Source organism: Astatotilapia calliptera, chromosome 14 (assembly GCF_964374335.1).
Source record: "Astatotilapia calliptera chromosome 14, fAstCal68.1, whole genome shotgun sequence".
In the NCBI taxonomy this organism is placed as follows: Eukaryota; Metazoa; Chordata; class Actinopteri; order Cichliformes; family Cichlidae; genus Astatotilapia; species Astatotilapia calliptera.
Genome location: NC_137435.1, coordinates 15,036,889 through 15,056,882, shown reverse-complemented (window position 1 = coordinate 15,056,882; position 19,994 = coordinate 15,036,889). Strand labels below are relative to the sequence as shown.

General features: G+C 39.4%; 1 protein-coding gene across 1 annotated transcript; it reads right to left on the bottom strand.

The window, feature by feature from the left end:
• Nucleotides 1-9,627: 9,627 nt before the first annotated feature.
• On the bottom strand, nucleotides 9,628-14,425 carry LOC113036896 (extracellular calcium-sensing receptor-like). The gene is made up of 10 exons (XM_080288699.1): nucleotides 14,064-14,425; nucleotides 12,896-13,193; nucleotides 12,585-12,671; nucleotides 12,359-12,466; nucleotides 12,062-12,228; nucleotides 11,473-11,950; nucleotides 11,164-11,394; nucleotides 10,936-11,059; nucleotides 10,353-10,825; nucleotides 9,628-10,254 (listed from the first exon to the last, which is right to left on the bottom strand). The coding sequence occupies exons 1-10, from the start codon at nucleotides 14,360-14,362 to the stop codon at nucleotides 9,811-9,813; spliced, it is 2,709 nt and encodes a 902-aa protein (XP_080144825.1). The 5' UTR covers nucleotides 14,363-14,425; the 3' UTR covers nucleotides 9,628-9,810.
• Nucleotides 14,426-19,994: the final 5,569 nt, after the last annotated feature.

The window sequence follows — 19,994 nt, the reverse complement described above, 5'->3', positions numbered from 1 at the left end:
CGAAGGCTGGAGCGGTCCCTCGGACCCTCCAGCGAAGGCGGATGAAGGCTGGAGCGGTCCCACGGACCCTCCAGCGACGACAAAGGCTGGGGCGGTCCCACGGACCCTCCCCCCAGCGAAGGCGGATGAAGGCAGACGAAGCTGATGGAGGCTGGAGCGGTCCCACGGACCCTCCAGCAGACGACGAAGGCTGGTGCGGTCCCCCGGACCCTCCAGCAGAGGCGGATGAAGGCTGGAGCGGTCCCTCGGACGCTCCAGCGAAGGCGGATGAGCAGCTCACTAGCTGCACACACGGACACGCAGCCCACCAGCTGCACACACGGACACGCAGCCCACCAGCTGCACACACGGACACGCAGCCCACCAGCTGCAGAAGGCTGGAGCGGTCCCTCGGATCCTCCAGCGAAGGCGGATGAAGGCTGGAGCGGTCCTCGGACCCTCCAGCGAAGACAGACGGAGGCTGAAGCGGTCCTCGGACCCTCCAGCGAAGGCGGATGAAGGCTGGAGCGGTCCCCGGGCCCTCCAGCGAAGACAGACGGAGGCTGAAGCGGTCCGCGGACCCTCCAGCGAAGACAGAAGGCCGAAGCTGTCCCTCCTTCGGACCCTCCAGCGATCCCGGACGAGCCCCCATATGTTACACCCCGGCCTAGGCAACCGGGGTGCAACGTAGAAAAACAAAGATAAGGAAAATAAAACCACGAAGGCCCTCCACACACTAAGATAACACAGACTTTCAAAGTAAAGCAGGAAATACATAAGTCATGCAAAAACAAAACACTGACACACCGAAACGTAACACCAGTTTTAATATGGCTTTCCTCTGACCGCTCCTAATTTCCCACAAATCAAAGGCATCACTGTTAGGTATTAGACATGCTCCCACAATTGCCTTTGACAAAAGCAGTGGCCTCAAAAATGAAGTCTTTCTCTAGGATTACTCATATTTTATAACTCAACTGATGTGTCAATTTCCATTTTTTCATACTCACTGTCTCTGTCTTTTTAAACTGTCTTTCTTTCTCTTTCTATCATCTGTCACTCTAACCACTGCTATTCTTCACAGATGAGCTACCTAGCCTTCATTGCCCAGTGATGCTGCACAAGCATGAGCCATAGTTGAGCTGCTGCCCTTGATGGGATGGACTTGGGTGGAATTGCTGTATGCATATGATGATTCTGGCAGATTTAGGATTCAGGGGGTTGCAAACAAACTCAAAGCAATGCCTCCTTATTAAAGTAGTTCTATGAGTTCCTCCTCTGTATTCTTAAAGCCTCCAGTTCCCGTTTTTATTCAAAGGACTAACCAAAGGTGGTAATGGAAAGCATTGCTGAAAGCTTGAACTCTACATAATACACCTCTGCTTCTCAGCTCTTCGGGTACTTAAGCTGTGAATCGGTAATGAGGCTTGAGTCATATAGATTACTGTTTGCATCCCATGTAATGTCCTCTCATTTGATAGGACAATACTATTTGCTTTGTGGAAGGTTGATATCTCTGGCTTTTAACACAGAAAGGATGCCTCGTGAACTTCATGCACCTCAGTTCTGATCCTTTCATAAAACTATCTCCAAGGAACGCTGTGCGGTTGCTCTCTTAGTGCTGACATGGAAAGAAAATGCAATTAATTAATTAATCCATTTTTTTGCTGCTTATCTGGGTTGGAGTTCTGGGGACAACAGTCTGAGCCAAAAAGGCCAGGATTCTCTCACCCCAGCCCCCTTCTCCAGCTGATCCGGGGGGACGCCAAGATGTTCCCCATCCAGCTGAGAGATATAATCTTTCCAGCAAGCCTTGGGTCTGACCAGGGGCCTCCTCCTTGTAGGACATGCCTAGAATACCTCACCTAGGAGGCAACCAGGAGGCATCCTTGTCAAATGCCCGAACTGGCATCAACTGGCTTCTTTCTTTCTTTCTTTCTTTCTTTTTTTTAAAGAAAAAGACATGAAAACAGAATTCAATGATTTGTAAATGTCATAAACTGATATTTTATTCACAGTAGAACAGAATATCTACTAAATGACATTTTGCTTTTTCATGTAATATTAGCTTGTGTTGAATTCAATGATAGCAAGATTCTCAATAAAGCTGGACGGGGGCAACAATAGGCTAAAAAGTAAGTGCTACTGAACAGATACAACTTGATTGACATTTAGTGGCTAATTAGCTTAAGTGCCAACAGTATTGGATGTAGGGTTGCCAACCGTCCCTTAAAAAAACGGAATCGTCCCGTATTTAGAAACAAAAGTTCACGTCCCGTATTGAGCTAATAAGGGACGCACTTTGTCCCGTAATACAGTGAGAATCAAAAGTAGTCTATAAATGTTTATGGAATTAACGCTTTGTTTGAAAACATAATTCCCAGCCCCTCTCCTGCTTTGTGACCAATGAGCTGACAGCACACTTATGACAATTCGAGTATGACAATTCAGATTACCGCTCATCTCATTGGTCGAGGAAAGGTCGCTTACGGAGAAAATACCGGAAGACAACAGATGACCACAACAACAAGCATGGCCAACAGGGAAACAAACGCCGACACTGCGGTGCAAGTCTCGGACGACAGTACACCTGAAGCTGGGCAAACACTGTGCGATTTTTTCAGTCACGTTATTCAGCTCCTGCTCAAACTGCACGATTGACTCGCAGGGGTTAGAAGTTCATAGGTCACGATGCAGGTTCTCACACTATACCGCCCGATGCTCTGATGCGACCTGAGTGCTCACACTGTGCCTCCATAAAATGAAGGTTATAACAGAAAATCTGTCGCTCTCCCTCTCTCTGTCTTTCACTCACACAGACACGCACACCACTATGGGCTCAAAATGTGGTCATAAATATTTTGTACGTGTAAAAAAGATTTGTATGTGTAAAAAAGATTTGTGTGTGCGTAAAAAAGATTTGAAATAATACCTCAACTGAAGCCAATTGTACTAAATGCACTATATGTGCACTGTTACAAGAATATTTTTCGTTCTATTGTTTTCTATTAATTTATATAATTTTAAGTTAAGCAGGACAGAGTTCTTTTAAAGAAAGATTTACTTATATTCTCAAAAGTTAAGCATGACAGGCTTCTGTTTAAGAAAGAGACCTGTTTTACTGTGTTAATGTTGTCATTTTGAGCTAAAAATAAACGGCTAAATGATCATTTGTTTCCCATATGGTCATATCACAAAGAATATGCATCTGCTTAAATCAAATTCAAGTCAAATGGTTAAAAAATAATTTCACACACAAAAAAAGAGCTACAAAATTCACCACACTATGAAGGGTGAACTGGGTTGCCCGGCCCTGGCCACGAGGTGTCCCTTATTTATTTTTCAGGGAGTTGGCAACCCTAATTGGATGCCAGTGTTATTTAAGACCACTGGCAGCACTGTGTTAAAACAAAATAATTCCATAATTCATGGAAATCACTGCATAGGCTCAGGAAAACTTCCAGAAGGCACTGTCTATGAACACAGTTCACCACCTTAAATTACTAGTTAAAGCTCTGTTACGCAAAACATGGATCCACCTTGCTATCAGAACTCAGTTCAAAAGCATAAATCCCTGATGGTATGGGTGCACGATTACTTTAAATTGAATTGTCAGTTTGCAGATCTGGAAAGCAACCCTCCATATTGAAAGGTTTAAGAATTCATTTAAGAGTAACATAGGCTTCCATCCATCTATCCATCCATCCATCCATCTATCCATTCTATTCCACTTATCACTTGTGGCGGGGGGTGGGGAGTGGAGCCTAACACAGAGAGACAGACAACCTTTTGCACTCATAATCACACCTATGGGCAGCTTAGAATTACCAGTTAACCTGACCCTATTAACTGCATCTTTGGACTGTGGGAGGAAGCTGGAGTACCCGGAGACAAGCACAGGGAGAACATGTAAACTCCACACAGCCAGGTGGTGAAAACAAAAATCAGGACCTTCTTGCTGTGAGGCAACAGTGCTAACCACTGTTCCACCGTGCTGCCTGTGATGTGCTGACAAATCATGAAACAAAAAAAATACAACAAAGTACGGCCAGGACTGTCAAAAAAGCTAGAATCCTTGATCAGACAATAATAGGACAAAAGTAACAGTAACTGCTCTCCATAGTTCTCAGACATAAACAGGCTTTTGCTAAAAGAAAAATTAATGCTACACAGTAGTAAATATGGCTGTATTACAGATTTTGAGATGTGTTAATGCCATCAAATTCAATATGACTCTGGGTTATGATTTCTATGTTTTATTGTAAATAAAATCTGTGATTTGCAAATCATTGCATTCTGTTCTTAATTACATTTCTGTTAACATTTTGCACAGTGTCCTATCTTTTTTCAGGGATTGTACTATTTATTTGCATTATTTGCAAGGAGAGACATTTAGGCATTGAAATGCATGTGTACACAAATGTGCCTCAACTAAGAATTTCAAAAGCAATGAAATAAAAGATGCACATGCCTTTGAAGCTCAAAAAGAAACGCATGACTGCATGACTACAGTGGGGTTCAACTAGTCTCTTAAAAATATCGTGCCACTTCTTGCAGATAGTGCTATCTGAGACAGGACAGGATTGGTTCTTTTCACTTCTAAAACTGATAACATCTGTGCCTTCTCAAGATTGTAGAATTTCATTTACAGGTACAAACTGAACCTGACCTCTGGACAGTCTCATATGACATTGAATGGTCTCTGACAGGATATGAAACAATAGTTTGACACTGTTGGTCATCTTGTGATGCGAGCATCAGTTACACATTGACACTGACTGAGTGGTTGTAAGGAAGCAATTCCCATAAAGTGAGAAAAGTTGACTTACCCCCTGAATCTCTTTTACGCACTCAGAATCTTGTTCTGAAGTCTGAATGTGACTTCTTTTGAATTCTCAGAGTCTGATGTAATATTACCATGTTAACTGGTCCTGGGTGCCTGGGTGTATATGTGGTAGTCCTTGTCCTCCTGGTTCAAGGAGAGCAGTGCTGACTTACATGTTTCCTTGACTGCTGGCCTTGTGCTGAGAGAGAAAAGGGTACTTTTCAGGATTCATTATACAAAAATAGTGTTTGAATAAATACATAATAATAACTGGAAAATAGCTCTTCTTCACATGCATTTAAGAGAAATGAAATACATAAATAATGTGTGTCTTGTGCTATAGACCAACCCATATCCATAGCCTTTCTTTAAAAAAGTTTTCCATTCATTTTATGTATCAGTAAAAACTAAATTTCACACTTCAAAATGCCTTCAAGTTGTCATATTAATATTAAGGTGAAATGTGGAATCATAAGGTATTTTAATATAATAATTTCATGTAGCTCCACGGTAACTGTTAATTATTTAGGCCTTTAAAATCTTAATGAGAAGCACTTTTTTTTCATTGAAATATTTCCTTTAAAGTTCACGGAATAGAAAATTAAAGGAAACTTTAGGGAAATGTCCTGTACATGCGGTTTCCCTACAACGTGTAAGTCATTACTATAATAGTGCTACTCCTCCTCCTTGTCATAACCTCCAATTGTTCTTGTCTTTCTGCATTTTATGAGTCATTAGGTTTTGTTACTTAACATAAGGAAAAGCCTAAACATAACTGTTATCGATCTCTCTTGTGTGCTGCCTTTCTCTTTGTGTTTTCACAGATAATTTTTTTTTCTCCAAAAAAACACCATCATTCATTCGACTGTCACAGCTTAGGCTGCACTGACAAATGAGCAGAGATTGCCATAGGTGTGTGTTGTTAGTATAAATAACCAATTCAGGAAAAGATGTGCCAGCAAAGTGTAGCACCACCACAGGTATTAAATTACATTTTTGAAAAAACGGCATCTTTTTTTTACCATGCCAAAAAATATAATTATTATATAATCATAATGCAGTTCTGTCATTCATAAAGTCTTCCTTTTTAAAAAAAAAAAAAAATCTCCCTTAATTTGAGGTGTGAGCTAATCACCCAGAAATGAACTTCATGCTCCTGCTTTCACTGAATTTGCTTCTTTTCCGAGGGGGTTTTCTTTGGGGAGCCTGCATTTTGGTCTATTGTGGCCAGATATTAGTTGCAGTCTGATTTATGTTGTCTATCTGCTGCCTGCTGAGTTGAGCTTCGGTGGTCCTGGTGGCTTTTCATTCTGTGGTACCACAGGAGAACCTGATGTGTTGTCAGCAGAGGTTGGGAATTTGCCCTCTGTAGAGGTGATCCTATGTTTAAAACATAGCACTTCTTTAGGTCTGTAGTGATTGGCGTACTTTTCATACTAGTGCCCATATGAGGACATGCAACAGAGATTTAGTCTTGTTCAAAGCCCTGTGCATTGCAAACTGCTTTATATTCACAATTTGAATTTCCTAATATGATTTGTATTCTAAACATATTTCCCTTTTCATTTCCTCAGTCAACCTTATTTTCACAGGCACTGATCTGTGCACTGTGGCTGACCTTGCCTGCTCATCAGCCAGCAGAAACAGACATCATGGACAATAGGGAACCAAGATCATTACTGAATGTGCAGTGGGGTCAGTATAGTGCCTCTCACTAGTTTTGGGCTACATTGGTCTACTGGCCTTTGTCTGCCTCCTCCTGGCCTTCTAGCCAACAAATGTCCTGATTTTAATGAAGCCAAACTAATCACCTTCAGTATGCTGATCTTCTGTAAGTGGCCTTTGTGCCAGCAGTACATTAGTTTTCCTGGAACTGATACTTGCATAAAGAAGGTATTTGCACTGTACTGAAGTTAAAGCACTCTGTTCTGTATTGCACCAAAGTCTTTTTTTATTCTTCTTCTGATGCCTGAGACAAAACACACATACACTTACAAAAAAAACCAAACAAAACTAGGAATCAATCAAACAAACAAGAATAAATCTTGATGTCCTAATAGCATGACACATTGATCGATAGGAAAGAACATAACAGACTTAAAACAAAAGTGAAGCAAAATCTGACCAAGTACTGACCCTTTATCATGACACCATTCCCTAATGGTCAGATAAAATGAGATTGATCTGTCCATTTTCAGCTTACCTTACTCTAAGGAGGAGTATGTATTTCTGCATAAATAGAACAGAAATTTTATCATACTATCAGCTCATGAGCTCATTTGGTGCTACTCATATGACAGTCCAATAAACATTCATCAGAGCTCACGTGCGAGTGTGCTGCACATTGTGGGAATTGTTTGCTCTGTCACATATTATTCAGTGTGAGAAACTGTATTGCTATCTCTTGTGTTCATTCTGTCAACACATTTCTTATCTGTCCTCCCATTTTGAACCGCTCCAAAAATGAATCTGGTACCTAATTAGATTAACATGGTGACTCATACTATATCAAAAAAAAAGACATCATCACACTTGCTTCTTCAATTTCAGAGGATTTTTTCTAAAACCCTCTAATCATTTGGTGTCCTATATAATGGAGGCAACGATGTGGGCTCCGGTGAATGGTGCTATTATGGAAGAGACCATTAGTTTCTGCTGCAGTTACTATGGTGCCCATCTCCCATGTGACTATTTCTCTTACTACATAATAGGTAAAAGAAAGAAAAAGCAACCTCAAAAGAGTTGGTGTGAGGAGCAGAGAACTACAGAAAGCTTTGGGAATATAGCAAAAGAAAGACCATCATCACAAAAATAGATTTGAGGTCATGGTGCACGATGGTTATACAGTGTGACAAATATATAGACTTACCTTCCTTACCTACTTCCTTAAAATTGTTTTTCATATTCATTACATCAATACATCGTGTCCTTTGATGTCATCGGTAACAATGGCGCATTTGAAAAAAAGTGGATAATAGAAAGACTGCACCTAACAATAAAATGCAACAGATCTGCATCTACGCAAAAAATATAGTTTTGCACAAATATCCAGTGATTTGCACTTCCTCAAATGCAGGCAAGGGGTTTGTTGTGATTAACTTTTTCTTCTGTTAATCTGTTCTTTTTTATTATCCATATAATGTCTGAATTTTGTAGAACATTTCCCTTCTAGCAATCCAGGAAAGAGATATGACATTTTTTTTCATCTCTGCCAAATATGTTGCTTTGATGGCTTGTCTTAATGGAGTCTGTGAGACTAAAGGCTGATTGCTGCTTTTATTGCTTACAACCCTTTAAGTAAAAGTTTGCTGAGTATTAATCAACAAAGTCAGATTCTCAACAGTTCCAGCTTTTTGACATAATAACAGAGTATTTACCCAACTTTACAAACAGCTCCCTTAAAGTATAATGTAACGAACCGCAGCATCATGCTGTTACTTAATGTAGGGCTGCTGGAATTTATAGTGAATTTAGTCATACGTTTATCTCAAGTTCAGTCATTTCTAATACTTACAGTATATCTTATTTTAAGCACTTCATAATAATGATACAATCTTACTAATAATTATTCTAATCTCTGTCACTGTAAACTCTTGGGTAATCTGATAAACATTTAATCTGCATTTACCACATAACAAAAAAACCCCAAAAAACAAAGAGTGATAAATGATGAGAGTAAATAGCTGTACATAGAAAATAGCTGTATCTATGAAGAATTCATGCTCTCATCCTAACATTTTGTCAGTATTTTTATTAATGGATTTACTCGAATCCTGGATGTGTGCATTCTTCACAGTCACTTATATTTTTAACACCAAGCCACACTTCAAATTAATTCTGTATGTCTGGATATTTAAAGACCATTCATTTTATTGAAGTTTTCTCCTTTTAAACCAAATTAATTATTTAACCTTCCAATGGAGATTGTTTATTCTGGTTTCTTCAATTACATCTAGCAAACACAGTTATGATCTAAATGATTACTCTGAAATTAATCAGGCAGGCAGTGCACTTTGAAGAGGAGTTGTATTGGAATTTGCATACAGAGAAGATACAAAGGCTAAGTGTAAACAGGGTGTAGATTAAAAAAATAGTTAATAAATGTAAATCAGTGAGGCACTTTTGTCTATGTGCCACTCCCACTCACTTGTTTTCCCTGTCTATCTCAAATGAATGACAGAGGCCCACCATTTCTCCATTTCCCAAAGTATTCCTCTGCCTTGGGAGGAACAACAGATCAATCAGTGTTGGATAATCAATGTTAGCTTGAGAGCAGCTGGGTAAGCCAGGAAAATGTCTAATGCTTTAGTTTGTTATTGTAAGGAACAGCCAAGCGTGATGTTTATATGTAAAGGCCCCAGGAGTAGGATTTAATTAACAAATGACAGCTGGGATTTCTAGAGAGCATACCTCAGATACCCTGGGCCTCATTATTCTATCTCAGGTCAAATCAGCATGGACACCATTGCCAAAACCCATTCATGTCTGGCAATGACTTGTCCTTCAAATTTCCACTGAAGATGTCAAAGAAGTGTGTAGCCTGAAAAATACAACTGTGGGATTGTAAAGAAAAAGAAGAAGAAGAAAAAATAGTGTTCATGCATTCAGTTAACAGGATAATGAACACGTAAAACCCATGTAGTCAGCACTGACTGGATGACCATGATTTGTGTCCATTATTTTGGCGGTGTTCTGATGATGGATGGTGTGTGTGTGTGTGTGTGTGTGTGTGTGTGTGTGTGTGTGTGTGTGTGTGTGAGACAGACACACTGAGACACTTGGAAAAGTTCTTAGAAAGAATAAAGGTATCTGACATTTCCTGATATGATAAACAGCAGAAGAGACAATTGACAGCACACTACCACCATCTGGTGGCAAAACACTGATGCCACCACTTGCATTTATTTACCAATCAAATACACACAACTGTTTGCTGATTAATTAGTTTAAACTATGTGAAAAATAGTGAGTGACTGTAAGTTCAGAAATAAAATTAATACAATGTTCTAAAATCTTTTGGATGTGGATGTTTTGGACATGAGATGTTTCCTTGTGTTCTTTTCTGGCCTTAGTAGAATTATGTAGCACTTGGGGGCAAAGATGCAGCCCAGCAATCCATAACTTGAGGCCAAGATAGCAAACACCTCTGTGACTGTGGAGTACTTTCCAGGAGAGCTGATGTAGGCAGGAATAAACGCTATCCACACAGCACAAAAAATTATCATACTGAATGTGATGATTCTGGCCTCATTGAAATTGTCCGGAAGTTTCCTGGCCAGAAAAGCCAAGACAAGACAGAGAAAAGCCAGCAGGCCAATGTAGCCCAGGACCAGAGCATATGCTAGATGGGAACCTTTGTCACAGAGAAGAATGACAATAGGGCTATCACGTGGCATTAGTTTTTGTGGCATTGGGGGAGCAACAACCAGCCATACTGTACAGATGATTACCTTTATTTTAAAAAAAAAAGTACATGTTTAGTATTTCAACTTTTTAAAGAAATGCTCCATAATTATTCTTATCTTAATAAAAAGTAAAAATTCTTTACCTGGACAAGTGTACAACAGGTAATGATTATCCTTTGCTGCAAAGGCCCAAACCATTTTATGACATGACTGCCTGGAAGTGTAGCCTTAAAGGCAATTAGGACCACTATGGTTTTCCCCAGAATGCAGGAGATACAGAGGACAAAGGTAATTCCAAATGCTGTGTGGCGCAGCAGGCAGGACAACTTAGAGGGCTGACTGATGAAGATCAGGGAACACAGGAAACACAGAGTCAAAGACAAGAGTAGCAGGAAGCTCAGTTCAGAGTTATTAGCCCTAACAATGGGGGTGCTTCTGTGACAGTAGAATATGAAGGCCACAAAGCAGGTGGTGAAGATGCCAGTGAGGGAAATAACCATCAGAATGATTCCCATAGTGTCACTAAAGGAAAGGAACTCCATCTGTTTGGGGATGCAGGCAGTCTTCTCAGCACTGGACCAGAACTCTGGCAGGCATTGGATACACTCTATGGCATCTAAAGGAAAGACAGAAAGGCCTTAACTGCCATATTGTGACTTTTCCACAGCAAATGCACTGGGTAAGTCACATTGTAAACAGTAATGTGGCCAAATGGCATTTCCTCACCAGTCTGATTGCTAATCTCCCCAGCTGCACAAACCACACAATCATGGCAGCAAATAGGGAAGTTAGGTCTGATTGCTTTCCGGGTCCCTGGGGGACAAACATTGCTGCATACTGACAAGGGAACCTAAGGCAACGTGGAATCACAAACTACACTGGTCACATAATGAAAACCTGAATATACAAATTACAGTTCAGAAAATTGTTGTTGTATTCTGCTGAGACCCTTACTTTGGTTTGGTTACCAGTCCATAAAATGTTCTCTTCCTGGATTTGAAGTTTATGGTGTGAAGCTGCAGTTGTCTCATCAAATTTACCGACAGTGACAAAATCCATTTTTCCATTTGGCTTCAGCTGCCAGTTAACAAGGTCATACATGGCTCTAGGGTCACCATTCCCATCAAACTTTGTTTCGTCACCAAAAGTGTTGAAATATTTTACCTGTTTTATATAATGAAGCAGCTAGAAAAAAAGTAGATATGATCATTTGAGTAAAGTGACTTCTGTAAATTTATAATGAATTATTAAAAAAAGTAGTACCTGCCATGGCTTTATACTGTCCATATCTGGACATGCTTGCTGAAGAAATGGTCCTTTTCCTTTCACACAGCTTCTCATAGCCTTGATTGCATGGGCAAGGGCATACACAGCGTTATAGACATTGTAGGAAATCCTTAGCTGTGACACATCTGAATAGATATTTGCTATGCTCCCCAACTCTTCTGTTCCAGAGCATGGAGGATTACCCTCAGTATTATATTTTTGATCTTCAGCCTCTACACCCAGACTGCACTGAAACACCTCTTCCCAGAAGGGTGCCAGGAAGGGATCATTACTTGCATCTGAGCTTAAGGGATTCAAACGAAGAAGGAAATCTCGCAATCCAGGTATGTCTGCTCGCCGAATGGCAAATCCCATCGAACCCTGGAGGATGTGATGGTACTTTCTAGGGGTGGAAAGAATGGCAGCTGTGCTCCAAGCCTCACTGGCCAGCCATTGTATCCCAGCAAGCTCCATTCTGAATTCATGAAACATGTAGATTTGTGTTTTTACAGTGATAAAAAAACATTATAGACTTAAAGTCAGCAAATAAAACAGATGATACTGAGGACTTGTGGAAGAATCCAACCTGAGCACTTCATCAAACAGAGCTGCTGCGTCTTGTTCCACGGCAAACACCAGAATCACCCAAACCCCAGATGATTGGATGTTGGAAACAATAGATGATATCGTGCTCTGCGCTCTGTTCTTAGGTATAATTTCATGAAGAGCAACACAAGCACCCAACTTTGTAACCTAAGAGAGCAATAAAGAAGATAAATAACAGTAAATATCATTTTCATAGTTATTTTAGTAAGATACTCAAAGAAAAGGAAAAGAATGCAATTTTATTATGAATACCTTTATTTGTAATTGTCTGACTCACCTCATTTACAAAGATATTAGCCCCACCACGACCATAATCATCATCCCCTGCAATCACACCCACCCAAGTCCAGCCAAAATGCTTGACAAGTTGTAGTAGTGCATCTACCTGGCAGTAGAAAAAAAACCAAGACTAACACAGAGAACCAAAACAAAAAACAAATATAAAATAAAACAACAACAAAAAACAATGCAAAATATATTTTTGTTTGAGTGTTGCAGTGAACCTGGAAGAAGTCACTGGGCATGGTCCTTAAAAAGGCAGGGAACTTGTTTTTGTCACTGAGACATGCACAGCTTGAGAAATAGCTAACCTATAAAAACAAAACAAACAAAAAAAATCCCATAAATTTCAATGTAAAATAAAACCTTGATGATGACCGGTATTGAACCTTAAAAGACTCTTAAATTAGTCTGTTGGATTTAATTCACAGGCCTGACCTACCCTAGTGGTAATTCAAAAAAAAAAAAAATGACAATAAGCAATGCACACTACTATGTCGATTACAGAATATTTTACAAGCTGTGAGAAACCTACCTGTGGCACATGAAAGACTCCCAAGAAATGAGCTACTACAAGAGACTGAGTAGAGCCCCCATCTCCAATCACTGCTGGTATGGACTCATGACAGACTCCTTGCTGGTGTGTATTTCCTGCTGAATTGTTCTCTGTACCCCTTAACTCTAATACAGCCTTTAGAGCCTGATGGGGTGTACTGCATGAATCATATATCTTATAGCCCAGTGTGATGTTGGGAAGGAGATTGCCCTTTCTGTTAATTTCCTCAATGGCAAAGATCATAGTTTGCATCCAACGGAATGTCCGAAAATTAAACCTGGAAGAAAACAGCAAGAAATTTACATTTGAGATGCACGGGTTGACTGGCCAGGGACTAGAACTGGATGATTTCCATTGTTCTGAGTCAGGACTGGTAACTGGCATACCAGTCTCACGTAGTCTCACGTCATGCATGTACAACACATGCACAGTGATGCAAGCAAATAGTTACTTGTTACATGGTACCATGTTGCTAGGATACAAGCTCCTTTCTGTGAGAGTAGACACAAAGTTCACCAAAGCTATCAGGTAGGGGACTACAATGAAAATAATCCTGTCAACTAACATTTGTGACACTTAAATTATCTTAAAGAGTAAAGATTTCTAACAAAGGCAATGTGGCACAAGCTAAAGCTAACAAGAAGTCAAATGGGTTGATCTAGTCACAACCCAGCAGCCTCAGTATGCACAAAGGATCACTAATTATAAGGAAAATAATGGAAACAAGTTAAAACAGAGGAAATGATCAGTGTCCTGTTATTTGGTCAATTTATAAACATTCTGGAAAATTATGTCAGCAACTGACATTTGTTTTGTTACATAAACGTGTTGCACCTGTGTAAAGCTGGGGGTACAGTGTGTGCATTAATTACAGTTAATTGTTCTTAAAATAACTTTATTTTCAGTTGGTTCAGTGAGAGAAGATTCTCCAACGTATTGCAGTTTGGGGGAAATTGTAAAGCTTAAGTTATTTTGTATCCATAATAAACAAAATATTTTGCATTAAAAGTTTATTTTTATTTGTACATGCTTTTAATTATAGCTCTTCGGAATCAGCAAAAATGATATTCCCAAGTAACACTATATTTCAACATCCTTAATGTGAAGTTCCAAACAGCAATGTTAAGGATATTTAAAGAACTCTTACCTCGTGCACTGGGTAGACGGAGGTGTAGAAGTGAAAGACAGACTGGGCTCCACCACCATGTCATGAAGGGAGAAGAGTCCTCCTAATATGATGTCCCCTTTTTTTTCCAGTGCAGGCAGGCTCATCGTGCCAGGAATTATCTCACATTGATCTTGGTATGAGTCATAGGCAAAAATCCCTGTCCACAAAAGACTAAAGAGGACAAGCCTTGCTCTTCTCCATGAAAGACTAAACTTTGTTAATGTCAGTGTCATCCATAAAGGGTTCATCCTTTCTGGAAAATAAATAACTATATACATCTGATAGTAAATTTTGCAAAACTTATAGAAATTTGACCATGACCAAAAAAAACTAATAAATTAAAAAACAGTTAACTTGTTAAGAAAAAGCATGAAGAATGCATCATTACATCATTAACTTATGCTGACACAAACACAACATTTAAAGAAATTTAACATACAGTATTTGGCCAACATAAGTTGATTAATATAAGCTCAATCTAGTAGTTAAAATACTTTCTATCAATCTGCTGTATCTTCCACCCCTACCAGTGGTGCACAAATAACTGTATAGTCTTTGGCATCAAGTAAGAGATGCTGCCCTGTATGATATATATGCTCTCTGTCTCATGCTGCAACTGTCAGATTGGCACTATCTCCCTGGAACTTATGATCAAAGGAAACAGAACATGAGGTTCACAACAAGTAACAACAACAACAAGGAACTGGGATGGGCACCTGACCATAATGAAGAAAGACATGAGCTGTCTCATGTCTTAGTGTTATGCCTGACTAGGTATTCATCCTTCAGGGATAAGGAAAGGCACATAGTAGTGCAGTGTTAGACAGGGCTTCTACACTACATCACACGTGAATACATTACTTTTAGAACATACACACAGCTGTACTTTTATCAATATAAAATACATTAAATTGACTTACACTGATTTACTCTAACCCTGAACCCTTTCTCCTACAATTCCCTAAACTTTTAAGGTACATTTAAAATAACCATAATTCAGCCATAATTTGATTTTTATGCTTTTAGGATTTATGTTCTGACTTACTTTTGGTGCCTAAAAGAAAGGTCAGACTCTGGAGTAATTTAGTGATTATTAATGAGTCATTGGTGTGTTTTGCATATTGTTATCAAGACAAACTCTGCAGGCTACAAAACACAGCAAAGCAGAATGAATATCACATGTTGTATGTTGTGCTGCCTTAGGCCATGCGATTGTGTTATGCACCTAATATGTCCCTGAGTGATGCTCAGAAGTGGAAGGATGGTGTCCTAGGAGACAGTGTTTAGTATTAGGATACGATAATCTCTGTATTGTTTAGTTGAGCTTTTTAACAAGACCTTGGGCTCAAAGGATCAAATACTCTCATGGGAAAGGATTAACATTATTTTATTCTAAAAACAACTTGATGAAAAGAAAAAAAATAGACTGTAGTTAAAAGCTATCCTCGCTGGGAGATGGGTATCATGGTAAGTGAAGTTCCTCTCTTATAACAATACAAAGACAATATAAATGAATCAACTTTCTAAAAAAGGAAGAACAGAAAGAAAATACTGAGTCACAGTTAAGATCTTTGTCTTGCCTTCCTCCCCTCACCCCAACTGGCAGCCCCTCGCTGAGCCTGGTTCTGCTGGAGATTTCTTCCTGTTAAAAAGGAGTTTTTCTTTTCCAATGTTGCCAAGGCACTTACTATGATATGTAGGGGCGGTTTTTCTGTTTTCTTTGATTATTTTAGGAGTTCTCACTTGCAACATCGTCACCATTTTCTCTGCAACAGCTGGAGTTAAGCGTGTGAGAAATCGGGCAGGGCAAACTGTATGGAGATCGCACCAGGCTATTGGTTCTGAATGATTATGATTCACTAACATGGTGGCGAGAACAAAATAGACTGGTATGCAACACCGTTACCACACATTTCTGTCATTTGACTTTAACATTCCATCCTTGTACCTTACATCTCCCATCATAAATCAGACAGACACACATACATATATGCACATATATCATTATACACACACACACACACACACACACACACACACACACACACACACACACACACACACACACACACACACAGTTGCTAGCTCATATATAACAAATTAACTTACTGTTCCTCAGATAGATGATTTTGTTGGCCCTTACTGGACACTGACTTTTAACAATACATGAATGGATGGTTGTTAGTGGCATATGAAGGAATCCAGATGAGGGTTGATACCTTCATGTTTGAGGCCAGTGAAGTGTCATGTGTTGACTGTGAAGCAGACAGGTAAGACCCATATGCTGGACAAATGCGCAGTTCATTTCCCCAAATTTGAAGTGTAGACCGGTGTAGACTTTGTGGTCCCATATATCCCACAATTCATAGCGCGGCGGTGGGTGTGGATATTTTGTTTCGAAAAAAACGGCGGATGCCTGAAGCGTGGCCGCCAAAGAGTAAACTTCCAAAAGTAAGTACTGAATATTATGTCACTTATTTATGTGCGATGTATGTTTAATAATGAAGAACATTAAAACATTACTGTTGGCCACATGTTGGCAAATATATGTGTCATTAGTGATGTTTGTACTTTCAGCGTCAACTTGGTTTTAAAGCTTTTACTTTAAAATATACGCTGTTCAATAGTTGACTTAATCTTACAGAGAATGTGATGATTTTATAGATAATTAAAGTCAGTCATATATCCACAAACACAACAAGCTGAAAGTCAGTGATGCTGCTCGGTTTGCAGTCGTGAATATCACGGCACAAGCAGGATTCACTGCATTGTTAATGTTTGCTATGTTATATTGCTGCCTCTGTTCGGTGGTGTCGAGCCAAACAGACTTTAACATGTGTTTGAACGAGCTGACGTTTCACTCGTTAAGCTGAAAGAAAGATGCTTTAATCACAAGAATCACACATGTGTCCTGGGAACCAGGGGCGATTCTAGGATCAGAGCTTTGGGGATGCTGAGCACCCAGACAGCTGCGCAGCCAGGCAAGATAAACTTTACTCGTCACGATGAGACTTCTTCCCTGTCTCTGTCAGTCCCTGCATTCCTAAATGTCTCCAGTTTTCCCGAGTTCTTTCTGATTGTCTCCTTGGTGCATTTAAACCCTGTTCCTCCCTGTCCTCATCATCTGTTGTCTTCGTCTCCGTTATCAGTCATCATAATTTTACCATCTCTGTTCAAGTCTGCAAATTTCTTTATTAAATCATAAGATTCTTAAATTCATCAAGTCTCTCTGTGCCTGGGTCCTCGTCACAAAACATGACATCACTGTTTTGTACATCTTAATACAATTTAATCTCCAGACTTGTGAAAGAAAAGCAAAACACTTTTTTGAAAAGTCTGTAACAAAACCATCAAATCTAATCATGGTTATTTAAATGCTGCAAAAGAAGAATGGATTGGAATAAAAACAAATACATATCCTAACCTTAACTACTGGGGGAGAATAATGAATGATGCTCATAGTGAGTGATTTACTTAATCACTTTACTTTTTACATACACATTTTTAATGTGTATGTAAAATATAATACAGATACATAAAAATACACTTCAAAAATAGAAGTCCTTGAAATGTACAAATGTACAAAATATTAATTTAAAACAATTATAAAAATGGAGGCAACTTTGCCAATGGTACAATGTATACTATGTATGAAAAGATCTTTATTGCAGATACTACTATGGCTCTGCAGATGTTTTTATTTCATTTTAACCTATTTCGCCTCACCTTGAGGTTAGCACATCTGTCTATCACTTTTGGTGGTCAACTCTCTCAAGCAGTTTAAAAGTGTCTGTTTTGCCTGTCACTATTCCCTGTCTGTTTTCTTACCTGGTTCTTCCTGACCTTGTAATTTCTCCTCACGTTCCCCTCTTTCCTCTCTCCCTCTTTGGACTGACAATCATACACAAATAGATTGTATTCAATTAAATGAAAAAATTACATTAATATGAAAAAAAAATACTATTATGATCACTAATGAAAAAGTCCTCTCTCAGTGTACTTTCAACCAAAAGGCAAATAACCAAACTACATGTACAGCTGATAGAAGATATAAATATTGAAACACTGATCCAGCGAACTGCGTGTACTACGAAGCGTGCGGTCGCTGGATTGGGACACAGCCAGAGAGATGCAGTCAATACATACACAGGAGGAGATGGGGAAGTGGAGACAGCTGGGAACACAGCGGGGGCAAATCAGGAGTAACGACACAGGTGAAGCAAAGCTGAACATAATGCACAAGAGACACCGGCCACCACAATAAAACAGAAAGCATAACCACTGAGACAGAGACAAAGACACGAACTTGACATGGACAAGAAAGGTAAACAAACAGAGACACAACTGACTTCATGAGGAAGGACATGGGAGGAATGAAATCTAAAGACTAGATAATACAACAGAAAAAATAAATAAATATAAAACAGAGGGATTACAACTACAATAAGAACCAAAACCTGGAACAGAATCTTAACTGCAGAATATTAAATAAAACAAAATCAAAGGTCCAAACACATAAATGCTAGGTCGCAGACCCACAACTATGAAAACAGATTGTTTTATCTTTTCTGTTTTGGAGAAAGTCACTGCTACAAGTGGTCTGAAGTAGCTTTGGGTATTGGTCGCAATTGAGAAGGATGAAGATTAAATTCCACAGACAGATTAGTTCTGTCTCAGCATTAATGTGGGAATTGTAACCACACTTTTTCACTGATGCTTCCCTTTGTTGGATTTACCTTACAAGCTCATTTCACTGGACCCCGCCTGGTAGAGTGACAAATCAGTGACATGCAACACTAAATCTTGGAGAAACTCTAGGAGAAATTATATAAAAATGATGAAATTATATTTTTCTTGGGACGCCTTTCTAGGCTGCATCACGTTTCATGTGTGTTGCTCCTCCATATCATCCCTCTGGTGACAGGCTGATTGCTGAAAGGAGCATAAATTGAAAGTTTCGGAGGTCTTGCTTAATTTACAGTCATCTCTGTCCCATCAGTCTGAGTCTGCAGATATTATCAGCTCGATAGAGAACAACTTGTTCATTTTCTTTCTTCCTTATTAGATGTCATTTTTGCGCCGTTATATTGATGTAAAGGGCTACAAACAACTAGTTTGATAATCAGCTAATCCAAATCCAATCTATCTATTTATCTGACTTCTTTTTCTCATCTTTACGTTAGGTAGTGAGGTTAGGTGTAGTGTAGTTTCTTTCTTTTGGTTAGGATATCTTGATCTAATTGGAGATAAAATATCTGAATTTCAGGAGCAGGACCATGCCTCCAAACATGCTCATTCCGGTTCTCATCTATATATGTCCCCCAAGTTTACATGCCCCACCGTCCCAGCCCTTTACAATTCGTTAACGTCTTCACTTCTATTTAGTACATGGGGATCTGCCAGGCCCGGGAACCTCCGCCAGTCCCCTTCGAGGCCTTTCCCAAACCGTAGCTCAATTTATGTCCAAGCCATTCACCTTTATCTACTAAAACGATGTAAAACCTCATATGAGGACGTGGGCCCAGCGAGTGAATCTATCTATCATGGAATGCATGTCACACATATCTAATTCCTTCCCTTATAATAAAATAATAATAAAGAATCAGCTGAATTAAGAGGCTTGAGCAGACAAAGTTAACTGTAAATATCTACACAGTGGGGATTGAAAATATGAATGAAAAATGAATCTGATGTGTTGACAAAGCAGCTGGTTAAACATATTCAGATAATTTCATAGATGCTACTTCGAAAGTGTACCTACTCTCCCATCAGATTACCAAAGACCAGTGGTTTATCCATAATGTGCACGTGCAAATTACAAGAAAAACACAGCTGGCCTTTCAGCTTGTCCAGTTAAAGTAATTTTTAATGGAGAATGGACACGTCCCCAAAACAGAGAGAACTGGGTTT